The 27,102-nt window shown below is 36.7% G+C and overlaps 1 protein-coding gene across 4 annotated transcripts in view; it reads right to left on the bottom strand.

Annotated features, from left to right (window-relative positions):
• The window catches only part of RC3H1 (ring finger and CCCH-type domains 1), a 90,015-nt gene that overhangs the window by 19,535 nt on the left and 43,378 nt on the right, over window positions 1-27,102 (bottom strand). For 3 of the 4 annotated variants that reach the window (XM_060296140.1, XM_030875435.2, XM_060296146.1), the window contains exons 3-9: window positions 26,909-27,029; window positions 25,653-25,892; window positions 25,028-25,203; window positions 13,675-13,875; window positions 9,349-9,481; window positions 3,898-4,016; window positions 2,433-2,545 (exon numbers count right to left, since the gene is read on the bottom strand). In XM_060296140.1, the coding sequence (XP_060152123.1) occupies window positions 2,433-2,545; window positions 3,898-4,016; window positions 9,349-9,481; window positions 13,675-13,875; window positions 25,028-25,203; window positions 25,653-25,892; window positions 26,909-27,029 (1,103 nt within the window). The remainder of the gene's footprint in view (window positions 1-2,432; window positions 2,546-3,897; window positions 4,017-9,348; window positions 9,482-13,674; window positions 13,876-25,027; window positions 25,204-25,652; window positions 25,893-26,908; window positions 27,030-27,102) is intronic. The other variant, XM_060296144.1, reaches the window with a different exon arrangement.

Genomic DNA, 27,102 nt, shown 5'->3' with positions numbered 1-27,102 from the left:
TTATAAATTACAGAAATAGGGTCATATACGGCTGCATAGTAAATATTTTCCTCTACTTCATAATCTTAAATATTTATGTCAGTACATTTTAGGTTGTCCCTAATTTTCTGCTATTAAAACAATGCAATAACAGAAAATTATGTACATGTACTTTGCACTTGTGTGAATAACCAAAAGCAGAATTATTAAGTCTAATGTATGCACGTTAGAAACTCTTATAATGCTCCAAAGCTATTATAACTACTACCAATTAACAAAAAAAGGCTTTTTTCAATATTTCATTAAACACTGGCTAGCCTCAGCCTCTGACAATTTGACAGTTCAAAAATATCAAGTTTTATTTTACTTTATATTTCTTTAACAATTCATGATATTGAACACAGTTTCACATGTTTGCTGGCCATTAGTGTTTTTTCTGTGAACTGCTTATTTACATGATCCATATATCGACTGGTTCTTCTCTTTCTTACAGATTTGTAGGAGCTCATTTTATGTTATGGATATCAGCCTTTTCTATGTCATTTCTCCACTTTTTTTTTTTTAAGTTTGTGGTGTTTGGGCCATTATCTTAGTTTTTCATTTTCACGTCATCAAATTTATTGATCTCCTTTATAGATGCTAGGTGTCATTCTTTAAAAATCCTTCCTACTGTAAAATTATATAACAACCACAAATATTTCTAAGTACTCTACAGTTTCTTTTTTAAATATTTAAATCTCTGATAAATTTATAACTTGTTTTGGTGTAAAGGTAATAATCCAGCCCTATTTTTCAAATGGATAGTTGTTTCATCATCATGTTTTTTTGTTATTGATGTGAAATGCCACCTTTTGCACATATGCTGAGTTCCTATATGTATCTGGAACTCTTTCTAGATTTTCTATTGTATTTCATTGGGCTATCTATTCCTATGCTAATACCACAGTCTTTATACTTACTTCAGCTCATAAAACAGGTTAATAGTTATTAGTCTAGTCCCTGTTGAAGACCTTTTTTTCCAAAAATTTTCCTGGCTATTGGCATATTTTTTCTCCCAAATGAATGATTTTGTTAGGTTCCAAAATCATCACGTTAAGATTCTAACTGGGATTTCACTGAACTTGCTGTTTAAGAGGAAATAAAACCTTTATAATGCCAAGTCTTATCCAAGAACACAGTATGCTTCTTCATTTATTCAACTCTTCGCTTATGTTCCTATGTAGTTTACTAATTCAATTCAAGAGATCCTGGATATTTCTTATTAGCTTATTATTTGGTGTTTATCTTTTTTGTTTTTGTTGTTAATGCAAAGGGGATTTTAATGTCACCTTACTTTTTAACTGGTTATGTTTCCCTTTCTAGTTTATATGAGAGTACTTCATTTTTGTAAACTAATTTTTTGATTTGCTACCTTACTAAATTCTTGTTTCTTTTGTTTCTAGTATTTCTCTTGAGTTTTCCCATTTAATGATTTTGGCTATTTTGTTCTCTTGGTTACATACATTAGCTACAACTTCCAGAATGTTAAATAACATTTTTTACTAGTAGAAAATTTTCCCTTACTCTTGTCTGTAACAAGACTGAATCTAATAAACTAATACCAATTAAGCATCATGCTATCATGCTGGCTTTTGATTTGAAATATAATTATCATGTTGGGAAAACATCTATGATGTTTTTGTTCTACTAAGGGATCTTGATCTATCACGGACATTGGATACTATTCAAATGTCTTTTGGCATCTTCGGATATGATCACGTGGTTATCATACCCATTCTTCTCTAACCCAGAGTAATTATATTATGCTACCTTTGTACTTACTAATGGTGTCTATTTTAATGTATTACTGAATTCTAAGTTTTAATATTTGGGATTTAAAAAATATTAATGTGTGAGATGAATTTGTAGTTTTCTTTAATTGTGCTTTGTCAAATCTACTGTCAGCGTTATACTGGTTTTATAAAACAATTAAGAAGCTTTTCCTTTCTTTCTACTATGTGCTGGCAATTTAACATCACTGAAATTATCTGGTCCTTGAAATAATCTGTGAAAATGAGCCAGGCAATAAATAATTTCTTGAATAGAGCAAAGGGCAAATTTTTCCATTGGAAATGCATTATTCAATTAGTTAAAATCAATCAGTTAAAGCTGATGAAAATTCTCAGACTTTTAATTGGGGGGGTGGGGGGGATAGCGAAAATGACTCACTTTTAGATTCATTTAACCACAAGTAGCTTCCTACTTGTAGGCACAATGTAATGAAAGGTGAAGAAACTGCTTTGGTTTTCTTTTCTAAAATTCTGTATTACTTTCTAAACATTTCCTATTCATCAAAGGGAATGCAACTACACCTTTTCATATTTCTCAATGGCAGCAAATTATTCTACCTAATAATTCTATCTTATTCTCTAACAAATTACTGGAAGGTTGAGTCTGATGACTTTCACACTTACTTTTCCAGTTCCTCCTGTGAGTGTGCAAATGTACAGCTGGCCCCACGAGGGCATCCTCCTCTCTGCTTCATGTCTCGACACATGTATGTTTTATATTTGCTATGCTGTGGAGGCTACGACCAAAATTAAAACATTAGCCATTAAAAAAAAATGTAAATCTTGCATTGCCATTTTAGGATCTTAATAATCTAGATGAATAATTCAGACTAACTCATACACTTATCTAGACTGCCCAGACAAAAGTCCTGGAAAGTGTACAAAATAAATTACTTAAAAAAAAAAGTAGTCCTGATTTTTCTGATATGCTGATATTAACTATCAAACATGTAACATCACATAAATTCTTGATTCAATCTCATGAGAGCTCTAAGATCTTCTTTCCAACGTTTTACAGTGGACAAGCACACCACTGGAGATTAGGACTTTCAAATATTTAAACTGTCTCCTAATATTTGTTGTGGACAATGTTCAATATAGCTACACTTACAATTATGTTTCCTTATGTTTCCTTATAACACACTACAAATCTACAAGAGGCAGAACTTAAAAGTTAATATCATTTTTGATGATGAGCATTCTTCATGATGTCTAATGGAACAAGGAGTTAAATGTAAGTTTTTAATTTTCTAAATTTAATCATAAAATAAAGCCCTGATCTGTGCTTAGATTAGGAAAAGCATATCCATATTATTCTACTTTTAATATTTCTTACTTTTAAAGAAAAAAGGAATACTGAATAATCTATTGTTAATATTTACTGAGCCAGATAAATTAATAACAAAGTTTTAATTTCTCAAGCTTACTACTACAAAATAAAAGATGTACTGAACCTAACATAAATTCTGAGGGCAAAATGAAATAATTGGGAGTAAAATTTAAAACTCTAGCCATAACACAGGCTATTATATTTTACCGCCATATATTTCATCTAAAAATACTTGAGGAAAATTTGGCCCACTGTCATAACCGACATTATGAATGAAAAATATCTGAATGCTAATGCAGAAAAAGCATTTACAAAATATGTGAACAGTACTGGAGAGATACAGCATTAGCACTAAAAAGTGATATCTATTGTCACACTGAAATGCAAGAGTAACCAAAGAGAATAATTTTATACAAATGGAATAACCTTTAGCAAGAATCAAATGCTGCTATATCCAATGTGAAAACTGACTCCAGCACATTAGACCAACAAGGATTATTTAATTTCAATGTTGTCAGATAAAATTACTAGGCTAATCCAATAAACTGGCTGCTAACCATTCTAAACTATAAATCTTATAATTTTTGTTACATTCTTCATGATGTCTAATGGAACAGGGAGTTAAAAATAGCTTTTTATTTTAGTTTAATTTCTAGTTTTTACAGAGTCTAAAAATATTCATGTCATCCTGTTGGCTTTGTTTTTATCTGTAAGGATAGACACAGTGGCTTACTTCTAAGTTTCAAACATCTCCTTTACCTGCTGTTGATCTGCTCCTTTTTTGCTGTGATTCTGGATATAATCAACCAACCCGTGTACCACTGTACGCACAGCAACCAGCCCATTTTCTAGCTGTTCCCAAGTAGGAGGAGGAGCATCTACACAACAAATTTTAAAAAATTTCAGACTATGTTATTCAATGTTCTGCCCAGTATTAAATTAGTAAAGGAGTGTCAGCACTTCAGTGAAATCAAGTTAAGCTTCATACAGCTATTCATGAAATAGCTTATTCACCTAAACATCATCTTAAAGGAATAAATATATCCTTTTAAAGCAGGGGTTACAATCTAAAATAACTTCAGGGACAGTGAAGGTAACATAAAGGAATTTTATATGACAGATAATAAATGGCAACCGTAATCAGACCCTTAGTGTTGGAAATAGCAATAAAGAGTGACAGGGATTGTGTTAAAGAGTATGTCTCACATCTAAGATTATCGTTACTACTCAACTTTAGCTGACTGTTGTTATGTGAAGATGCAAGGCTGACACTGGCAGATACACCACTGTTTCCTAGGGAAAACTGAAATTTGAGATTTTTATGTAAAAATTTCTAGTTTTTGAGTGTTTGCACCTAAAAAATTTAGAGTATAGTGCAGACCAACACTTTGTGGATCAAACAAACTTGACTGTGGACTGCCTACAGTCAGCCAATTTGTAATGTCTATTTTGAAATTATTTGTAAAGCAAGTATTGCTAAACAGAAAGCTTAAAAAATTTAGTAGAAGAGCTATTATATAAAGCAGCTGTGCTATACACACTCTTCGTTTAGTTAAGTACTGTGACTTTATAAAGGAAAAATTAACTGTAAGGCTAAATATGAAATGTTCTCTAAAAGAAATATAAAATGAAGCGAGAACACATATGTAGAAATGATTTCCTGTTGGAACACTCTAAAAAACTTCTGGATGATGGCATTTGAACTAGGCTTTGAAAGACAGGTGGAATTTCAACAGTAAAAAAGGATAAAGATGCAGAGAAAGTAAAGAGATCAGTCATACAACAAAGTATTTTAATGAACACCTACTAAGTTCCAGGTATTATTCTAGTTGGGAGGGAAGCAGTAGCAATCAAAACAAAAATCTCTATTCTATTCAAGGAGAAAAGCCAGATAATCAATAAGATAAACAACCAAAATACAAAGTATTTAGATACTGAGTTGAATAAATAGAGCAAGGAAAGGGAGTGGGACAGGTATGTGTAAAATTTCAGACAGGGTAGCCTGAAAAGGCCTCCTTGAGAAGGTTACATTTGATTAAAGACCTGAAAGTAGGGTTTGAGTGTGCCTTGTAGATATATTAGGATATAGAGGAGAAAAACATGCTAGGAAAACGAAAGAATAAGTGCAAAGGACCTAATATGGGAGTATGCCTGACATGTTCATGGAGGTGAAATCTGGAATGAATGAGGTGGGAAAAGAGTAAAAGAAGTTGGAGACAGGTAAAGGAAGACCAGATCATGTGAGGCCTGGTAGGTCATAGAAAAGACTGGCTTTTACTGAGTGATGGAAAGCACTGGAGAGTTTTTGAGCAGAGGGGTAATAGGATCACTCTGGCTCCTATGTTAGAACCAGAGAGAAAACAGAAGGCTATTCCATAATCTATGAAGAGGGATGAGGGGGGTAGCAGTGAAGATGGTAAGTAGATGGATTCCTAATGGATTTTAAAGGTAAGGCCTACACGATATACTGATAGATCCAATGTACCTTATGAGAGAAAGACGAGTTGATGGTATCTCCAAGGTGTCTGGACTGAGGAAATGGAAGGATGGAGCTGCCACTAACAGGAATGGTGGGTGGGCGGGGGACAGGGGATGGAACTCACTTTTGGACAGACTATTTTTGAAATTCTTATTAGATATTCAAGTAGAACTACTGGATATTGAGCAGGCAGGTGGATATAAAAAAGAATTCAGGAAGAAGGTCTAGGCTGTATACACTATGTTATACAGATTCTAAAACACCATGAACTATAACACATACCATTATTTTATGTGCTACCAAAATGGAAAAGATTGCTAATTATCACCTGTCATTGATTATACAAATGCAGCCCAGTTTCGGAAATGCTAAAATCTGAAAAAAAAAATGTGAGCTTCAGAATTGACAAAATATAGTAAATGTGTGAGTCATATTTTATTTAAAGCCATGAAACTTTGAAGACACTACGTGAGATTACCTGGGGAATGAGTATAAATAGAAAAGAGACACAAGGATTAAATTCTGGAAGCACTTCAAGGGTTAGAGGCTATGGGGAAAAAAAGGTGAGACGCTATGGGAAAAAAACAAAAAAAAGTTTAGAGGCTATGGAGATGAGAAGAAATCAGCAGAAGAGGCTAAGTAGGAGGGTTCAATAAAGTAAGAAGAAAACTAGGAGGGTGTGGTGGCCTGGAAGTTAAAAGAGTGGTACAAGGAGTAGAGAGTAAACAACGTTAAATGTTGCTAACAGGTCAAACACAAAAAGAACCAAGAATTGACATTTGGAATTAGCTGCATGGAAATCACTTGTGACTTTGACAAAAGCAATTTTGATTGAGTGGTAGAGATAAACGCCTGATTGGACTGCATTCAAGAGAGTGCTATAAAAAGGAGAGAACTGGAATCGTAGGTAGATGACAAATGGTGTCAAAAGTGGGTTTTGGGCTTCCCTGGTGGTTAAGAATCCGCCTGCCAATGCAGGGCACATGGGTTCGAGCCCTGGTCCGGGAAGATCCCACATGCCTCGCAGCAACTAAGCCTGTGCGCCACAACTACTGAGCACGTGTGCCACAACTACTGAAGCCTGCACGCCTAGACCCCGTGCTGCGCAACAAGAGAAGCCCCGCTTGCTGCAACTAGAGAAAGCCTATGCACAGCAACGAAGATCCAACACAGCCAAAAATAATACATAAATAAATTAATTTTTAAAAAAGTGGGTTTTGATGACAGGAACAATAAAATGTATGTTGATAGAGCTACTGTAGTAGAGAAAGAAAACTGATGACATAAGAAACAGATGATACTGGAAGGATATATTTGACAAGATGGTATTGGTACATGAGGAGAGAGGGTGGCCTTAGCTAGAAGTTTATCCACTGTTACATGGTTTATCCACTATTACACAAGGAGAGTAGAATATATTGGCACAGAATTAGGTAGACAGATCGGTGCTGATGAGGTAGTGAGCTTGTGAAGTGCTCTTTTGATTGCTCAGAATGATCAAAGCACAGAAGTGGGGGGAAAAAAATCACTGTGATCTAAAAATAGATCTTAGGGCAATTCCCTGGCAGTCCAGTGGTTAAGACTCTGCCCTTCCACTGCCCTGGGCCTGGGTTTGACCCCTGGTTGGTGAACTAAGATCCCATATGCCATGTGGCACAGCCAAAAAAATAAATAATTTTTAAAAAGTAATAAAATAAAAACATAAAAAAAGATTTTACCTGGTTTGATTAAGCGATTTTGGCAATAAATTTACTACTCTGAATGTCATGGTCAAGAGTTCCAAACCTTCTTCTATAAGCAAAGGGGTGTCACTTAAAAGTTTATGAGTGTAAAATAAGATCTGAGATGTGATTCATTTTGCAGCAGTAAGTAGACTAGAAGGAAGAATTAAAAGAGTAGAGAAAAATGAAAGGCTAAGTTTAGTCAGGAAAAGGAATGAGGCCCTCAATTGAGGCAGTATTAATAGGCATGGGATAGAGGGATATTGTGAAAGAACAGATAAATCCTGTTGTCTAGGGCTTCTCTGGTGGCACAGTGGTTAAGAATCCATCTGCCAATGCAGGGGACAAGGGTTCGAGTCCTGGTCTGGGAAGATTCCACATGCTGCAGAGCAACTAAGCCCATGCACCACAACTACTGAGTCTGCACTCTAGGGCCTGTGTGCCACAACTACTGAGCCCACGTGCCACAGCTACTGAAGCCCATGTGCCTAGAGCCCGTGCTCCGCAACATGAGAAGCCACTGCAATGAGAAGCCCACGCACTGCAACGAAGAGTAGCTCCCACTCGCCACAACTAGAGAAAGCCCGTGTGCAGCAATGAAGATCCAATGCAGCTAAAAAAAAAAAAAAAAATCCTGTTGTCTGAAATGGTATGTAGAGCAAGTGAAAGGAAAAGATATAAAGTAAGACAAAAGGCTCAAGTTTTAAGCTTACATACCTCAGAGAATGAGGTCATTTACAGAGAAAGGGAAGACAGAAGGAAGAGCAGGTATCAAGGGAAGATGAGTTTGTTTTGAAACACACTGAGGAGAGGAGAGGATACAGAATCTCAGAAAGCATTTGGGAAAGTAGGTCTGGAGTGATGAAGAGATAACAGTGATAGAGATATTTGGGAGTCTATTATCTATAAAGGAATAATACCTGGTGCTGAGAATGAATGACCATCATCATCAACAGAAGAGTGCAGAAAAAACAAAATTCCAAGAACACAACCAGTCTACTCCTTAGGAGGCAGAAGAGGAAAGAGTGGTCAAAATACAACAGAACCAGCATTCAGACAGGCCAGAAGAGAATCATAAGACTACAGAAAGATAAGGTTATCAGGAGAGTTTCTATATCAAGGAAGTGGTCAACAACATTATCAAACGCTAAAGACAAATCAAGTTATTTAAGGACCGAGAAGAAATCTTTGGAATTAGAAAATAGGAAATTACTAGTGAATGTTAAGAATTTTAGTTCAGGGCTTCCCTGGTGGTGCAGTGGTTGGCAGTCCGCCTGCTGATGCAGGGGACACGGGTTTGTGCCCTGGTCCGGGAAGGTCCCACATGCAGCAGAGCGGCTGGGCCCGTGAACCACGGCCGTTGAGCCTGCGCGTCCGGAGCCTGTGCTCCACAACGGGAGAGGCCACAACAGTGAGAGGCCCGCGTACCGCAAAAAAAAAAAGAATTTTAGTTCAGTAGAAGGAATAAACACAGGGACAGCAATCGGATATAAGCTAACACACCCTAGATGTAATATTAAGTGAAAAATGAAGGTTGGGTGACTTTCAGGTCAAGGAGAAGGAACAGGAAATGGCTGGACAAAGTAGACACACAAGGGAGGATATGTGATGGAACAAGATTATCGTAGAGAAAGTAAAGTTGGGACCAAAAAAATGCAACTAAGGACATATGATACAGAAAAAATGAGAAAACTTGAGTTTTGTCAAAAGAGATGAAAATGATAAAAATAGAGCACAATTTGTGATGAGAGAGGGAGGAAACATAAAGGATCCCAGAGGGATCCTATTTTGCTGGTAAAGTGAGCAGCACAGTAAAAAGTATTAAATAAATATTAGTTGAAGTAATAAAGAGACAGAAAAGATTGGGGCCAGAAACTTAAATACTATAGAAAAGATTTGGAATTACTACACCAGGAAATTCTAGAGAAATGTAACAAAAGATAATTAAAAGACTCACTGAATAGCACTAAGGCACATATAGGATAGTCCGTTAATTTTCCCTGGGCTTACCTGGACTAGGGTCAATGTTTGCTAATAGCTCCAAATGGGGTCTTAGTCGATTCAAGTTTGCTGGATCTCCAGTCCTCTGGAGAGCAATTGTTAGTTCCTGAACACTTTGTGCAAAAGAGGCTGGGGTCTGCAACTTAAAAGAAGATAAATATTAACTTCCCTCAAAGACCAGATAAATCCTTTTAAAATAAAGATTATTTACAATATCACAACCATTTTTGCAATTAATTATATTTAATTTTTATCCTCCCACACATCCCATGCTCTGGCCAGACTGGATCACTTGTTACTTGAACAAACCCTGCACTTCTCTGCATCCACAGGTTGATATATTGTATACTCTCTCTTCCTTCTGTCATCACATTCCTCAAATGTGAGATCTTTCTCACATCCTCAATTTGGAAATACTCTTTACATCTCCAGTTCTTACAGTATTGTGTTAGTTTGGCTCTTGGGGTCTTTCCAAATAACTGAAGTTTGGAAATACTGTCTAGAGATAATGCTATACAACAGCACGAACAATGAAACTGTACTCAAACTGTGTTTGAATTCAAGTTCTGTTACGGACCAAAGATTATGACATCAGATATAACCTTTACAGACTCTATCTGAACTCCATCTGTTGTATGGACTAAATAATTTGAGAAGTTCATTCCAGTTCAAAAAATCCTATATTGGTTTGGGATTCTTGGAAGCTATCAGGTTGTGTATTTTCTTAAGGCTTAATGACACACATACTTGCACTAACTCCCCTAAGCTGGTCAGTACATATGACCTGTAAAGTAAAAAAACTGGTTATGTGATACTAACTAAGGGTTCTTACTTGGAAACATTTAGCTCTCTATGTAGTTTATTAATATAGATGAGGGCTGCTCTCACTTCTGAGACTGACAGCATTCTGCCTATGGAATGTGTATCTCTCTAAATAAACTCACTTTCACTTAAAATATGTATATATATATGTATATATACATGTGGAACTTTTTCTCCCCCAAAGGTCATTCTAAAAGGTAAATTTTTAAAAAGCATACATTTTAAAAAACATGGAATGACACAACTAATCATTAAAATGCTGGCATGTCTTTATTCAATTTTTCATCTTTGCATGTTTTTCATATACTTATAATCAGCTATTTATAAACTTATGGATTTGCCTACCATTAATATTATAACAAAGGTTTTTGTTTGTTTGTTTTGCGGTACGCGGGCCTCTCACTGTTGTGGCCTCTCCCGTTGCGGAGCACAGGCTCCGGACGCGCAGGCTCAGTCAGCGGCCATGGCTCACGGGCCCAGCCGCTCCAAGGCATGTGGGATCTTCCCGGACCAGGGCATGAACCCGTGTCCCCTGCATCGGCAGGCGGACTCTCAACCACTGCACCACCAGGGAAGCCCAACAAAGGTATTTTTAAAATACCTAACCATTTTTATTATGAAATACTTCAAAGTAACTGTCTAAAATAATAATACCCATGTATCTACCACTGAGACTTAACAAAAATATTTCACTAACATTTTTTTTAAAAGAAATCAAGTGCTACTTAATAGCTGAAGAGAGTATCTGTCCTGATATGACCACAATTTTAATGGCCATGTAACAGTGTTCTGAGCAGATGTATCTTAACTTCTTTAACCATCCCTTTATTTTATCCTTTGTAAGTAATTTGGCAATTAACACCTTTGCATTCATAACCTTTTTGAAAGTTTGGATTATTCCCTTAAAATAAATTCCTGGAAATAGCAGGTTTGGTAAAGTACACAAATATTTTGAGGCTTCACTGACAAACTGTTTCTCAAAAGACCTGTAATGCATTTTACAAACCATCAGCAATGAATGAGAGTATATGTTTCTTTATAGTTTAACAGGCAATATTTGGCATGTCACTGCTTTAAATGTATTTATTATTGGCATCGAATTCTAGTCCATCAATTAGATATACTTCCTGTTTGTGAACTGTTACTTCATATTTCTTTGCCTATTAACTTACTAGGGTTATTGTTTTTCTTATCACTTTTAATAAATTCTCCATTTGCACTGTCCAATACAGTAGCCATTAGCAACATATGGCTATTAAAAATTTTAAGTATGTAAAATAAAAATTTCAGTTCATCAGTTACACAAGTTACACATCAAGTGTTTAATAGCCAAGTGTGGCTCGTGATCACCATACTGGACAATGCATGTATACCGAACATTTTCATTATCACACGAAGTTCTATTGCTCTATATAATAATAAGATGTCACACTACTAACTTCATTTACCAGATTGTTGTAAGAAGGTTTAGGATATTAAATTCAAATTACTGCTCATGGTGTGAGAAAATTATTGCAAGATATACATCTAGTTATATAGTCCAGTTCAGACAAGAAGGTTAATTTAACCTCCTTGTAGAATTTTCATAAAAGCAAGTCAAGTTTCTCTTCAGAGGTAGAAAGCCACTCCTTTAAAAGATCATGATTAAGGTTATAATCAGTCCACTGCATAATTTCAGGCCTAGGAGCTGCACGTGAAGTTTTGATAAAGGTATCTATAGGACAGAACAAATAATACACATTATACTGACAATTACACACCATGCAGTTATAAAACATTTCCTAATTCTCCTTTGACATCAACCTTCTACTTATTTCAAGAATTCTACCTTTAGGAATAGCAAAAAAAAAAAAAAAAAAAAAAAAAAGGGTGGCGTGGGGTGGGGGGAGAATAGTCTGGAAAGAGGTTTAGTAGTTAAGAGCAGGGATTCTAGAGTCAGAATGTTCAAGTTCAAATCCAGCTTTGTCAGTTATTACCTACGTGATCCTGGAGAAATGTATTTAATCTCCCTCTGTCTCTGTATAAAAGGAATAATACAGGGCTGTTGAGAAGATTAAATGAATTATTTAAAACCACCAGATAGGAAGCTCTCCCTGGCAGTCCAGTGGATAGGACTTGGCACTTGCATTGCTCTGGCCAGGATTCAATTCCTAGTCAGGGAACTAAGATTCTGCAAGCCACGTGGTGAGGCCAAAAACTGAACTGAACGAAACTAAACTAAACTAACATAAACTAAACTAAAATATTCTGAGCAAAGTATTAATGCACTAAAATCAAAAAATAAAATAAAACCACCAGACACACACTAAGCTCTCAGTAAGTGTTAAATATTATTTTATTTAGGCTACTCTTACATACTAACATTATTTCTTTTTTTTTTAAATTTATTTATTTAATGTATTTATTTTTGGCTGCGCTGGGTCTTCGCAGCTGCGTGTGGGCCCCTCTCCAGTTGCAGCGAGTGGGGGATACTCTTCACCATGGTGTGCGGGCTTCTCACTGTGGTGGCCTCCCCCATTGTGGAGCACGGGCTCTAGGTGCACAGGCCCCAGCAGTTGTGGCAACGGGCCCAGCTGCTCCGCAGCATGTAGGATCTTCCCAGACCAGGGCCCAAACCTGTGTCCCCTGCATTGGCAGGTGGACTCGCAATCACTGTGCCACCAGGGAAGTCCCGTCATTATTTCTTTAAATTAAATGTAAGGTGGATTCTAATGTATAATCATCTCTATGGTTATAAGGACTTAAGATAAAATAGTAAAAATTAAGGTAAATAGTAAAAATTTTAAAAAATTATTGAACATCATATATTTACATGGCACTTTTAAGATTTTTATACAGCACTTTCACATATTTCATGTTGAACTGCAACAAAACCAGTTTAAGTATTATTCTATAGTTTTAAAAGAATTAAATATAACTCTTAGAGTCAGAAATAGTGGGGCCTGACCTAAAATTCATGTGTACTCAAGTGATCTTTTCATCATAACAGACAACAAATAAAGTAGAAATAAGTTTACTGAAAATTTGATCAAATATAGAATGGTTGGTAACTTATAATGTGAAATTTTTCTGGCTAAGAACCACAAGAAACCTCAATGTATACATCTTCCAGGTCATTAAATGGCTGTTCCAGGAGGACAATAAAGGCGTTTAGAAAATGAATTCAACTAATACAGTGATCAAAACTCAGAAAACAATAAAAGAAGGAAGAAAGGCAATGAAAAAATAGAGATAGGAGACTGTCACAGGAATGTGAGACAGCACTGGATAAAGCATTAAAACTAATTAAATCAAACCTTATATGAACAATGTCAATTATACCTCAATTTAAAAAACCTTTACATGAACAAACTGCTACTATGATGTGACTAGTTATGACATGACACTCAGCTACAGAGAATATAATTTATAAGAGCCTGACATACAGGATTCACTTAAATATACACTTGTTAAATAAATGAATTACCAAAACTCCATGATTAGTCCAGAAGTAAGGAACAAAAAAGGGTCTACCTTGTCAATAATGGACTGCATATGAGATTTGTGAGACTGGTCCCCATAAAGCAAAGAGGACCACTGGTCTGGCGCAATTCGTAAGCCTGCTTCCATAGCAATCTGCACTATCTGGGAGTCATGTTCTCGCCGCAGAGCTTCATACGTTCTAAATTCTTCTTTCAGCTGCATCAAAGAAGAGTCTTCATCACGCTTGGTGACCTAGGAAGACACACGTAATCTCATGAGTCAGGTAAGAAACAAACTGGGCTTATACTTTATATGACCAAAGAGAGATATGAAAATACTTTGAAGAGAAGAGAGGGAGTCAAGATGGCGGACTAGAAGGATGTGGAATTCGCTTCTTGGTACAAAGAGGGCACCTACCAGGCACCAGTCCCCTGAGGGGACAGGAGGAACCCCCAGCAACTGGGCCGGAGGTCGGGCCTGAGCTCCTGTGGTGGGAGCACCGAGTCCAAACTGCTGGACTAACAGAGAACCTCAGACCCCAGGGAATATTAATCGGGGTGAAGCCTCCTAGAGATCCTCATCTAGGCACTGAGACCCGCTCTACCCAACGGCCTGCAAACACCAGTGCTGGACCCCTCAGGAAAAACAACCCGTAAGACAGGAATACAGCCTTAGTCATCAAAAAAAACAAACAAAAAATTGAAACGACAAAAAAATACATTACAAACAAAGGAGCAAGGTAAAAACCTACAAGACCAAATAAATGAAGACGAAATAGGCAACCCCTGAAAAAGAATTCAGAATAATGACAGTAAAGATGATCCAAAATCTCGGAAATACAATGGAGAAAATACAAGAAATGTTTAACAAGGATCTAGAAGAACTAAAGAGCAAACAAACGATGATGAACAACACAATAACTGAAATTAAAAATACTCTAGAAGGGGCTTCCGTGGTGGCGCGGTGGTTCAGAGTCCGCCTGCCAATGCAGGGGACACGGGTTCGTGCCCTGGTGTGGGAAGATCCCACGTGCCGCGGAGCGGCTGGGCTCGTGAGCCATGGCCGCTGAGCCTGCGTGTCCAGAGCCTGTGCTCCACAACGGGAGAGGCCACAACAGTGAGAGGCCCATGTACCGCCAAAAAAAAAACCAAAAAAAAACCCCCCAAAACTCTAGAAGGAATAAATGGCAGAAAAACGAATACGTGTACCAGAAGATAAAATGGGGGAAATAACTGCCGGGGACCAGAATAAAGAAAAGAGAATGAAAAGAATTGAGGACAGTCTCAGAGACCTCTGGGACAACATTACACGCACCAAGACTAGAATTATAGAAGTCCCAGAAAGAGAAGAGAAAAAGGAAACGTCTGAACAAATATTTGAAGAAATTATAGTCAAAAACTTCCGTAACATGGGAAAGGAAATAGTCAATCAAATCCAGGAAGGGCAGAGAATCCCATACAGGATAAACCCAAAGAGACACACACAGAGACACATATTAATCAAACTATCAAAAATTAAATACAAAGAAAAAATATTAAAAGCAGCAAGGGAAAAGCAACAAATAACATACAAGGGAATCCCAATAAGGTTAACAGCTGATCTTTCAGCAGAAACTCTGCAAGCCAGAAAGGAGTGGCAGGACATATTTGAAGTGATGAAAGGGAAAAACCTACAACCAAAATTACTCTACCCAGCAAGGGTCTCATTCATATTTGACATAGAAATCAAAAGCTTTACTGACAAAACAAAAGCTGTGAGAATTCGAAACCACCGACCAGGTTTACAACAAACGCTAAAGGAACTTCTCTAAGCAGGAAACACAAGAGATGACAAAGACCCACAAAAACAAACTCAAATGAATTAAGAAAATGGTAGTAGGAACATACATATCGATAATCACCTTCAGTGTAAATGGATTAAAAGCTCCAACCAAAAGACACAGACTGGCTGAAAGGATACAAAAACAAGACCCTTATATATGGTGTCTACAAGAAACCCACTTCAGACCTAGGGACACATACAGACTGAAAATGAGGTGATGGAAAAAGATATTCCATGCAAACGGAGATCACCAGAAAGATGGAGTAGCAATACTCATATCAGATAAAATAGACTTTAAAATAAAGACTGTTACAAGAGATAAGAAAGGACACTACATAATGATCAAGGGATCAATCCAAGAAGAACACATAACAATTATAAATATTTATGCACCCAACATAGGAGCACCTCAATACATAAGGCAAATACTAACAGCCACAAAAGGAGAAATCGACAGTAACACAATAAAAGTGGGGGACTTTAACACCCTACTTACACCAATACACAGATCACCCAGACAGAAAATAAATAAGGAAACAGAAGCTTTAAATGACACACACCAGAAAGACTTAATTGATATTTTTAGGACATTCTACCTGAAAGCGAAAGACTACACTTTTTTCTCAAGTGCACACAGAACGTTTCCAGAATAGATCACATCTTGGGTCACAAATCAAGCCTTGGAAAATTTAAGAAAACTGAAATCATATCAATCATCTTTTCTGACCACAACACTATGAGATTAGAAATCAACTGCAGGAAAAAAACAATAAAAAACACAAACACATGGAGGCTAAACAGTGTGCTGCTAAATAACCAAAAGATCACTGAAGAAATCAAAGAAGAAATAAAAAAAATACCTAGAAACAAGTGACAATGCAAATAATGATCCAAAACCTATGGGACAAAGCAAAAGCAGTTCCAAGAGGGAAGTTCATAGCAATTCAAGCTCACCTCAAGAAACAAGAAAAATCTTCAATAAACAACTTAACCTTACACCTAAAGCAACTAGAAAAAGAAGAACAAAGAAAATGCAAAGTTGGTAGAAAGAAGAAATCATAAAGAGCAGAGATAAATGAAACGGAAACGAAGAAAACTAGAGCAAAGATCAATAAAACTAAGAGTTGGTTCTTTGAGAAGATAAACAAAATTGATAAACCTTTAGCCAGTATCATCAAGAAAAAAAGGGAGGAATGAAATCAATAAAATTAGAAATGAAAAAGGAGAGATTACAACTGACACCACAGAAATATAAAAGATCGTAAGAGACTACTACAAGCAGCTATATGCCAATAACATGGACGACCCGGAAGAAACGGACAAATTCTTGGAAAAGTACAACTTTCCAAGATTGAAACAGGAGGAATTAGAAAATATAAACAGATTAATCACAGATAATGAAATTGAAACTGTAATTAAAAATTTTCCAACAAACAAAAGTCCAGGACCAGATGGCTTCACAGGTGAATTCTATCAAACATTTAGAGAAGAGTTAACACTTATCCTTCTCAAACTCTTCCAAAAAATTGCAGAGGGAGGAACACTCCCAAACTCACTCTATGAGACCACCATCATCACCCTGATACCAAAACCAGACAAATATATCACAAAAAAAGAAAATTATAGACCAACATCATTGATGAATATAGACACAAAAATCCTCAACAAAATACTAGCAAACAGAATCCAACAGCACATTAAAAGAACCATACATCATGATCAAGCGGGATTTATCCCAGGGATGCGAGGATTCTTCAATATATGCAAATCAATCAATGTGATACACCATGTTAACAACTTGAAGAATAAAAACCATATGACCAAATGTATCACACTAATCCAAGATGTTAATGAAAGGGAAAAAACAAACATATGATCATCTCAATAGATGCAGAAAAAGCTTTTGACACAATTCAATACCCATTTATGATAAAAACTCTCCAGAAAGTGAGCACAGAGGGAACCTATTTCAACATAGTAAAGCCCACATACGACAAACCCACAGCAAACATCATTCTCAATGGTGAAAAACTGAAAGCATTTCCTCTAGGATCAAGAACAAGACAAGGATGTCCACTCTCACCACTATTATTCAACATAGTTTTGGAAGTCCAAGCCAGGACAATCAGAGAAGGAAAAGAAACAAAAGGAATACAAATTGGAAAAGAAGAAGTAAAACTGTCACTGTTTGCAGATGACATGATACTATACATAGAGAATCCTAAAGATGCCACCAGAAAACTACTAGAGCTAATCAATGAATTTGGTAAACTTGCAGGATAAAAAATTAATGCACAGAAATCTCTTGCATTCCTATACACTAATGATGAAAAATCTGAACGTGAAATTAAGGAAACACTTGCATTTACCATTGCAACAAAAAGAATAAAATACCTAGGAATAAACCTACCTAAGGAGACAAAAGACCAGTATGCAGAAAACTATAAGACACTGATGAAAAAAATTAAAGATGATACCAACAGATGGAGAGATATACCATGTTCTTGGATTGGAAGAATCAATATTGTGAAAATGACTATACTACCCAAAGCAATCTACAGATTCAATGCAATCCCTATCAAATTACCAATGGCATTTTTTACGGAACTAGAACAAAAAATCTTAAAATTTGTATGGAGACACAAAAGACCGTGAATAGCCAAAGCAGTCTTGAGAGAAAAAAACGGAGCTGGAGGAATCAGACTCCCTGACTTCAGACTATACTACAAAGCTACAGTAATCAAGACAATATGGTACTGGCATAAAAACAGAAATATAGATCAATGGAACAGGATAGAAAGCCCAGTGATAAACCCACACACACATAGTCAACTAATCTATGACAAAGGAGGCAAGGATATACAATGGAGAAAAGAAAGCCCCTTCAATAAGTGGTGCTGGGAAAACTGGACAGCTACATGTAAAAGAATGAAATTAGAACACTCCCTAACACCATACACAAAAATAAACTCAAAATGGATTAGAGACCTAAATGTAAGACTGGACACTATGAAACTCTTAGAGGAAAACATAGGAAGAACACTCTTTGACATAAATCACAGCAAGATTGTTTTTGATCCACCTCCTAGAGTAATGGAAATAAAAATAAACAAATGGGACCTAATGAATCTTCAAAGCTTTTGCACAGCAAAGGAAACCATAAACAAGACGAAAAGACAACCCTACAAATGGGAGAAAATACTTGCAAATGAATCATCAGACAAAGGATTAATCTCCAGAATATATAAACAGCTCATGCAGCTCAATATCAAAAAAAACAAACAACCCAATTAAAAAATGGGAAGAAGACCTAAATAGACGTTTCTCCAAAGAAGACATGCAGATCACCAAGAAGCACATGAAAAGCTGCTCAATGTCACTAATTATTAAAGAAATGCAAATCAAAACTACAATGAGGTATCAGCTCACACCAGTTAGAATGGGCATCATCAGAAAATCTACAAACAACAAATGCTGGAGAGGGTGTGGAGAAAAGGGACCCCTCTTGCACTGTTGGTGGGAATGTAAATTGATACAGCCACTATGGAGAACAGTATGGAGGTTCCTTAAAACACTAAAAATAGAATTACCATATGACCCAGCAATCCCACTACTGGGCATATACCCTGAGAAAACCATAATTCAAAAAGACCCACACACCCGAATGTTCACTGCAGCACTATTTACAACAGTCAGGTCATGGAAGCAACCTAAATGCCCATTGACAGACGAATGGATAAAGAAGATGTGGTACATATATACAATGGAATATTACTCAGCCATAAAAAGGAACGAAATTGGATCATTCGTAGAGACGTGGATGCATCTAGAGACTGTCATACAGAGTGAAGTAAGTGAGAAAGAGAAAAACAAATATCGTATATTAAAGCATATATGTGGAACCTAGAAAATGGTACAGATGAACTGGTCTGCAGAGCAGAATTTAGACACAGAAGGAGAGAAAAAACGTATGGACACCAAGGGGGGAAAGCAGCAAGGGGTGGGGGTGGTGGTGTGATGAATTGGACAATTGGGATTGACATGTATACACTGATATGTATAAAATGGCTGACCAATAAGAAAAAAAATTAAAAGAAACAGAAAAATAACGGATTTTTGAATGAATATAAGGATTATATATGGACTGATATGTGTAATACAAAAAATGTTAACTGGAGAATCTAGGTGGTGGGTATATGGGTGTTCTCCATATAATTATTTAAACTTTTATGTATGTTTTAAAATTTTTATAATAAGATGTTGAGAAGAGAGCATTTAGGCGTTTCCTTCCTATAGACTTCGCATTTAAAAAATTAATTCCAAAACACCTGTGTTGCTGCTATTGTGATGTAATCTTTTCTTCTGTATGTCTTCTAACGAGATGCAGCTTGCATAAACGTGAGTGCTATTGGTTTCTGTATTTTAACTTTTGTATCCAGCCACCTTATTGAATTTTATTTTTGCTTATAATAGTTTTTCATCTGATTAATGATCTCCCCAAGTAAGATTACCTTTCTCATTTCTTTCCCATCTATATAAGCTTTTTTTTTTTCTCTTGTCTAACTGCATTGGGCAGTACCTCCAAGATAATGTTAAATTATGGAACTCATAGAGGACATCTTTGCCTTGCTTTTTAGCAAGAAATTCTTCTGTAAATTCTTCTCATGCTTCCAATGCTGCCTTCTGAATATACGTCTGGAGTCTCCTGTGAATGATTTAGGAGACTCAAGTGTTACTGATGAGACACCTGAACACTTCAATGTGAACGTCCATTTCAAGTTGGCACCATCCAAGCCAGGTTCCAGGAATATGCCCACCCCACTCCTTAAAAAAAAAAAAGGGAAAAAATGACTGGACCATCTGTACAGCTCTGCAAACCAACACGTATGGCATTTAAAGAATGGACTTTGGGGTCTGATAGACATGGGTTCAAATCTCAGCTCTGCCATTTCTGAGGTATGCGGTGTGAGGGCCACCTCCCCTGCCTGAACTTCAAGTGTCTTTGGGGAATCGAAGGGGACACTGTGAGTTTAGCATCTAGCACAGTGAGGCTGTTCTCATTCACCAGCATGGGGGAGGGCGGGGCCTGGTACTCTGCATTGCCAACACAAGAAAGTTTGTAAGCTGGTGGGATTTCACATGTGCATAGCAAGTAGTCTGAAAAGACATCCATTAAGCTGAGAGCTGTGGTCACTTCTAAGGAGTGGGATAGAAGGGATATATTCCAGTAGGCTGAATATTTGTAAAGGGCAAGTTTTATATCTGTACCTTGAAATATATACAGATGTTTAAAGAAAACCAACTAAGAAACAAAAGTAAATAAAACGGGGGGGGGGTATGTAAGATGCCAAGGTTGGCAGGAATCCTAGTATGTCTGAGTCCCCTTGACAAGGTCTGTTCCTCCAGTGATGAGAAGTGTTCTCCCTCTGAAGGAAGCCCTTGCTGACCCTACATGGAGCAGACCCTGGAGTCAAGATCACTCCACTCCTCCTCTACCCTACTCTCCCACCCTCTTACTTCTTTTTTTGCTTGAGTTAGTCCTGATTTAGTTTAGATATCCACACTCCTTTGAAGCCACTTGTCTCAGTGAAGACATGCCCACTCCCAGACTCAATATGTGAATCTTAATTAATCTAAGCTAGGGGCTTCTAATGTAGTCCACAGACCACCCCTACCAAGGGTCCGTGCATGGAATGCATGGGATTCACAATCTTGCGTTGGGAAAAAAGAAAAAAAAAAAACTTTTCATTAAACTCCAACTGAAATGTAACATTTCCTTCTATTATGAATATAAGCAACAAACCACAGTATTAGCCGTAACTTGTGACTTTGTCACCAATGGAAATCACAAATATTTTCATATCACAAAACAGTTATTACAGGTATCTCAGAACACTGTTTACCTTCATCACTACTTAAAAATTATGGTTGTTATTAGATCAGCTGCTAGATTTTGTTATTTAGTGCACTAATAAAGAAGCAAGTTTATTCCTGTACCACTTAAAAAGTATATTTTTTGATATAGTTGGTTTCTTTTGTAATCCGGTCATTTCATTCTATGCAATTAAATAGAGTATTCTGGGAAGGGGTCCCTAGGTTTCACCAGACTGCCAAAGGGGCCCATGGCACAGAAAAGGTGAATAAACCCCGGTCTAAGCCAATGCTGGCAATTCCATTATCCGAGTTGGAGACTACTTAGGAAGTGTCATGTGACCTAGTGTGTCACATTCACAATGAGATGCAATGGGACATCTGTTGGAGGGAGAGTGGAGTCCCTCTTGGGAAAGGTTTCTTAAGAGGAGACACAAGGAAGTCAAACTTTCTTCCTCTGCTTCTTAGAGTCTGATCATGTGAGCTGGGAATTTCTTCCACCATTGGGCAGCCATGTGAAGAGAAACTGATCCACCTAAGATGCAGAAAAGACTGATGGGAGAGGCCTGGTTTTTTGTGGATGTGGTTGATCTGGTGAATTAGCCACACAGGAACGTCCCTACTTCTAGACTCCTGTTATCAATCAATAAATTCCTTAAGATTAAAAAAAAAAAAAAGATACAGGTACCACAATGTTCATTCCAGCACTATTCACAATAGCCAGGACATGGAAGCAACCTAAGTGTCCATCGACAGATGAATGGATAAAAAAGATGTGGCACATATATACAATGGAATATTACTCAGCCATAAAAAGGAACAAGATTGAGTTGTTTGTATTGAGGTGGATGGACCTAGAATCTGTCATACAGTGTGAAGTTAAGTCAGAAAAAGAAAAACAAATACCATATGCTAACACATACATATGGAATTTTAAAAAGCGGTACTGACGAACCTAGTGGCAGGGCAGGAATAAAGACACAGACATAGAGAACAGATCTGAGGGCACAGTGGGGGAAGGGGAAGCTGGGATGAAGTGAGAGAGTAGCAATGACATATATACACTACCAAATGTAAAATGGCTAGTGGGAAGCTACTGCATAGCACAAGGAGATCAACTTGATGCTTTGTGACGACCTAGAGGGTTGGGATAGGGAGGGTGGGAGGGAGGCTCAAGAGGGAGGGGATATGGGGATATATGTATACAAACAGCTGATTAACTTTGTTGTACAGCAGGAAGTAACACAACATTGTAAAGCATTTATACTCCAGTAAAGATGTGAAAAAAAAAAGAAGAAAATACTCATACAAGTATTCTGAAAAACACCATGCTGCTTCTTCATATCTATGGATTATTACTCTTGGGCTTGCCTGGTATTGAGATAGCTGGTACTCAATAACTGAAAGAGCTTCAGATGCTGGTGTGATTCTAAAGATGACTAATTTGTACTTGGTTTAATTCTCCCTGCAGTTTTGTAGGTTAGGTCACCACCTGAAAGTGAAAATTCTAAGATGCTGTATGACGATGATATTTTTTAGCAATAAAAATAACTAACATTTATTGAGCACATAGTATGTGCCAGTGTGTTAAGTTACCTTATTAACTGTTATAGTGACATATTAACTCATTTAATTCTTTAAAGTTGTTGAGGTAGGTGCTAGTGGTATCACCCCTAATAATTCACATTTTAAGTCAAGCTGGATTCAGGCCAAAGGCCTAATGAATCAAAGTAAAACAATTAATTCTAGTCTAGGATCACCTATATGCTAACATATTTTACAACGTTTTTTGCCTTGCTAATCTTTTATTCCCATAAGGACTCAAATTCCTCTATAGAAAATTCCCATTTTTTTTCCCCTCCCATCAAAGAAACAATAGACTATCCTAGTCAGGACTTCCAGGTCATACTGATATATTTTTACTTGTATTCCATTCTTATTATAAGAAGGTCTAACTTAAATTTTGTTAGGTAAGTCCATAGAGAGACCAAACATAAAAAAATCAAGAACTATAGTCACAAAAACTAAATATATTTTGCCCCTATTCAAAGGCAAGTCAAAAGACCAAATGTATATGTATATGTATGAAACACCCTCTCAATATACATTAAATCTCATTAAAATGTAGTATATGCTTTCTATATGATGTACTGTTTCCATGGACTTGGCTCTCAAAACTCTCTTTAACTAAAAACACTCAAAGATTTCCAAGAAATGCAATGTCTGAAGTCCTGGAACTGTACTGTACTAAAATGCCTAGAATTATCCTGCAGCTTGAAAAGGCTTTTCCAATGGAAAAAAAAGAGATGCTAAAAAGACTCAGCTAGAACACAGCTATACGGACACAAACACCTGCAAAGAAAGGAAAATGCTGATTTGAGTTCCATGAAGAAGATGAAATGGGTATTGGCAGACACTTAATAGAAACTCTGCAATAGTGAATACAGTTTAGGGTATGGACCTATTGTGATGAGAGAAAATGAATCTTTTCATGATTGAGAGTATAGTACAAACTGCCACCAAAAGAAGAAAGCAGGTGGACAATGAAATAAAGCGACATAATCATGACTCAAGTGAAAAATAACTGGATTTTTACATATTCCAATCTTTTTTAAATTACTATTAACACTTTTAATTAGGATTGAGAAAGTTTCACTTGGGGTATTCTGGCGTTTTTGAGCCCCTTATTCTTCACAGAGGAAGGCTGGATTTCTTTCCCTTTATTTCTTAAACTTCCTATACTGTATCTATCTGGAGCTGTTAATGGAGAAGTAACACTGGAAGCAGACAGACATTCTGAAATGTATTCCGGATTACACTGTACAGTCAGGTTATTAGAACCATTACAACAAATGTGAGTTATTCAGGGACAATCTGGACCAGTTGAGGTTCTGAGAGCTCTAGAGGGACGTATGAAAAACAAGAGGGGTGGGTACAGATGTGGAATCCACACCCCATTTTCAGTATATAATCTGAGTCTAGAAAGAAACAGAATAATATTGGCATTTAGCTAGAACTTAAAATAACGAGATTAGAATATAGCAGGATGGCTAATGTGGGAGTTTTTTAGTTTCAGTGTCAGATGAGGGAATGTGGTGACCTCCTTATAGCTTGTATGAATTAACAATTTTTTAGAGACATACTTCCCTGGCCCATGAAGTACTTGTTATGTGTTGTGTCAAAAGCAAGAAGCCCTGACATTAAGAAGTTAGGAAAACAGGATGAACAATAAGTGATACATAGTGGGCACCAGTGTTTGAAGTAGTGCTGATTCAACTTGGCATACAAAGGACATGTCCAGCATTACTGTATATACGAAAACCAAAATGGCACATGGAGCTCCAGTACTGTATATATGGAATTATATCAGGAGCAAATAGCCAAATAAAATGTACTCCTGCTTCAATGACTCTCTCTCTTTAGACCAATTCTGTTTGCAGTCTTGGTGGAAAACTGCCATGGCTTTTTAGTTTCTTCAAATACAAAAATCTATAAGCCATGATTTAATCTATGTTGTACAATATCTAACATACAAAATTCAATACAAGATTTAACTTTAACAGGACACCATCTATATTCTTTAAAAGAGAAAAGAAAAACTGCTAAAATTTTATGGAAAGATACAGGCAACTTTATTAAACTCAAAGTCTTACTACCTAAGTTTGGGGAAAGGACGTTTCCTTTTAAGCTGAAAGTTACCATAGGTTCATACCTTGAAGCAGGAGGCTCTATAAAGGAGCTGGACAACATGCCCAATGCTAGTTTTAGAGGCTTGAGGAAACCGTGGCTCCAACCTTTGCACCACAAAGAGAACCAATACTTTTCTTGACAAAGCAGAACCATCTTCTAAGGCCAGGAGAACCAGCTTTAGAGCTTCCTCCTGCATTGCTAGGAAAAGTTGAGCAAAACCAAAATTTATCATGTACAGAGATAAGATAAAGCCATTTTTTAGAAGGGAAACATTTAATAATTTCTACAGGTACCACTTCATTAATGGGCAACACAACAACAACCAATATTCAGTTATACTTTTGAACCATTTGGGGGCAATTTTTTATTACATTCCATATACTTTATTTAAGAAAGCAGATAAAAGATTAATACAGTTAGGGAAAACCTCTATCAAAATGAATAAACTTTTGGCAGTAAAAGTTTTAAGTATCCTGAAAAACTGACATGGAATTACCCAAGCCATGACTGTGGGATACCAAGTGGGATATTACTTGATAACAACAGAATATTGCAAAGAACTAGCCTTTGTATATCACTTATAGTTCCTATACTATAAATACTTTTAGAATTACTAGTATAGTAAATATCAAACTTTAATTATATACCTGGTCCAAGGAACTGGCAGCCTCTAGCTCTGACTGCTGCCCAAAGATTGGAAGAGAGTTGCTGAGGATTCTGGTGCTGGAGAATGAGCTCTGTAACTGTTCGTTCACCTAAAGATCGAGCTGCCCTCATGGCACGAATCCTGCCTTCTTCCTCTACTAGTTGGCAGTGGACCAGAGTCACCAGCTTCCTCTGCATTGGGCGACTCAGAACACTCTGAGTAGTGCTATTCAGACCCACTCCTTTAAAACAGAAAATATAGTTATTTCTAGGTTTCCAATGTAATTTTAGAGTCCAGAAAAACTTCCTCTGATGGGCTGATTGACTTATGGCTATGTGGAATAGTTCTGGGTTCTATCAGAATATTTAAAATAAACAATACAAATTACACAAGTGAAGCCTAGTTTGCATTTTAAAAGTATACGAAAGTTGTTATTGCATGCAAATGTAACACTCATGACATTAAATATATTATTCATTTTAATCATGGAGAAATAAAGAAAAAAAGGCCAGTCAATATTAATAATTAAAAACCCAAATTTTGACAAAGTGAGAGTGTGGCATGGACTTAATATATACTACCAAATGTAAAACAGATAGCTAGTGGGAAGCAGCCGCATAGCACAGGGAGATCAGCGTGGTGCTTTGTGACCAACTAGAGGGGTGGGATAGGGAGGGTGGGAGGGAGACGCAAGAGGGAGGAGATATGGGGATATATATATATGTGTATAGCTGATTCACTTTGTTATAAAGCAGAAACTAACACACAACTGTAAAGCAATTATACTCTAATAAAGATGTTAAAAAAAAAAACAAAAAAAACACCCAAATCTTGAGGTCCTAACAGGTCTGGTATATTTCCTAGTGGTTAAGCTCACCTTCCTAATAAAAACAAGCCATAATGAAGATAGTAATGGCAACTTCCAATTTTATTGTACTCCCAACAGCATACCACACAAAACTGGATAGAAGGCTGACAATTTGGAGTTGTCAAATGATAGAGAGCCCTTCTGAAACCACTAGTGTGTTTATACTTACTTTTGCAACTCATTCAAAAAACGTTTCCAATAAATAGTACATAAACTTTAAACTCACTACTTTATTTGATGTGGTTTGTAATATTATTTAGCACCGGTGGGTTTGGCTTACAATAAATAAATGAATTTCGTTAACATTCACTTACAGCTCACAGTTTTTATGGTAACAAAAGCATCTTTAATGAACACGTGCTTAGCATGGATAATTTCATCTGATTTACCTCTAGCACTGCTGAGTGGTTTCAGGTACAGTGCTAATTCTTCTACACACTTCTTGGCTTCCTCATAATGCTTTGTATCTTCAACCCCACTACACAAAGTAATGGGCTGCTGTTCAGGAACCTAGAGGTAAAAAAAAGGTGTGTTTGAGTGCTCACTAATTAATTATAATCAAATGTTTTATTGAGTATGTTTT

This window comes from Globicephala melas, chromosome 1 (assembly GCF_963455315.2).
Source record: "Globicephala melas chromosome 1, mGloMel1.2, whole genome shotgun sequence".
Lineage (NCBI taxonomy): Eukaryota > Metazoa > Chordata > Mammalia > Artiodactyla > Delphinidae > Globicephala > Globicephala melas.
This window is presented reverse-complemented; position numbering and strand designations above follow the sequence as displayed.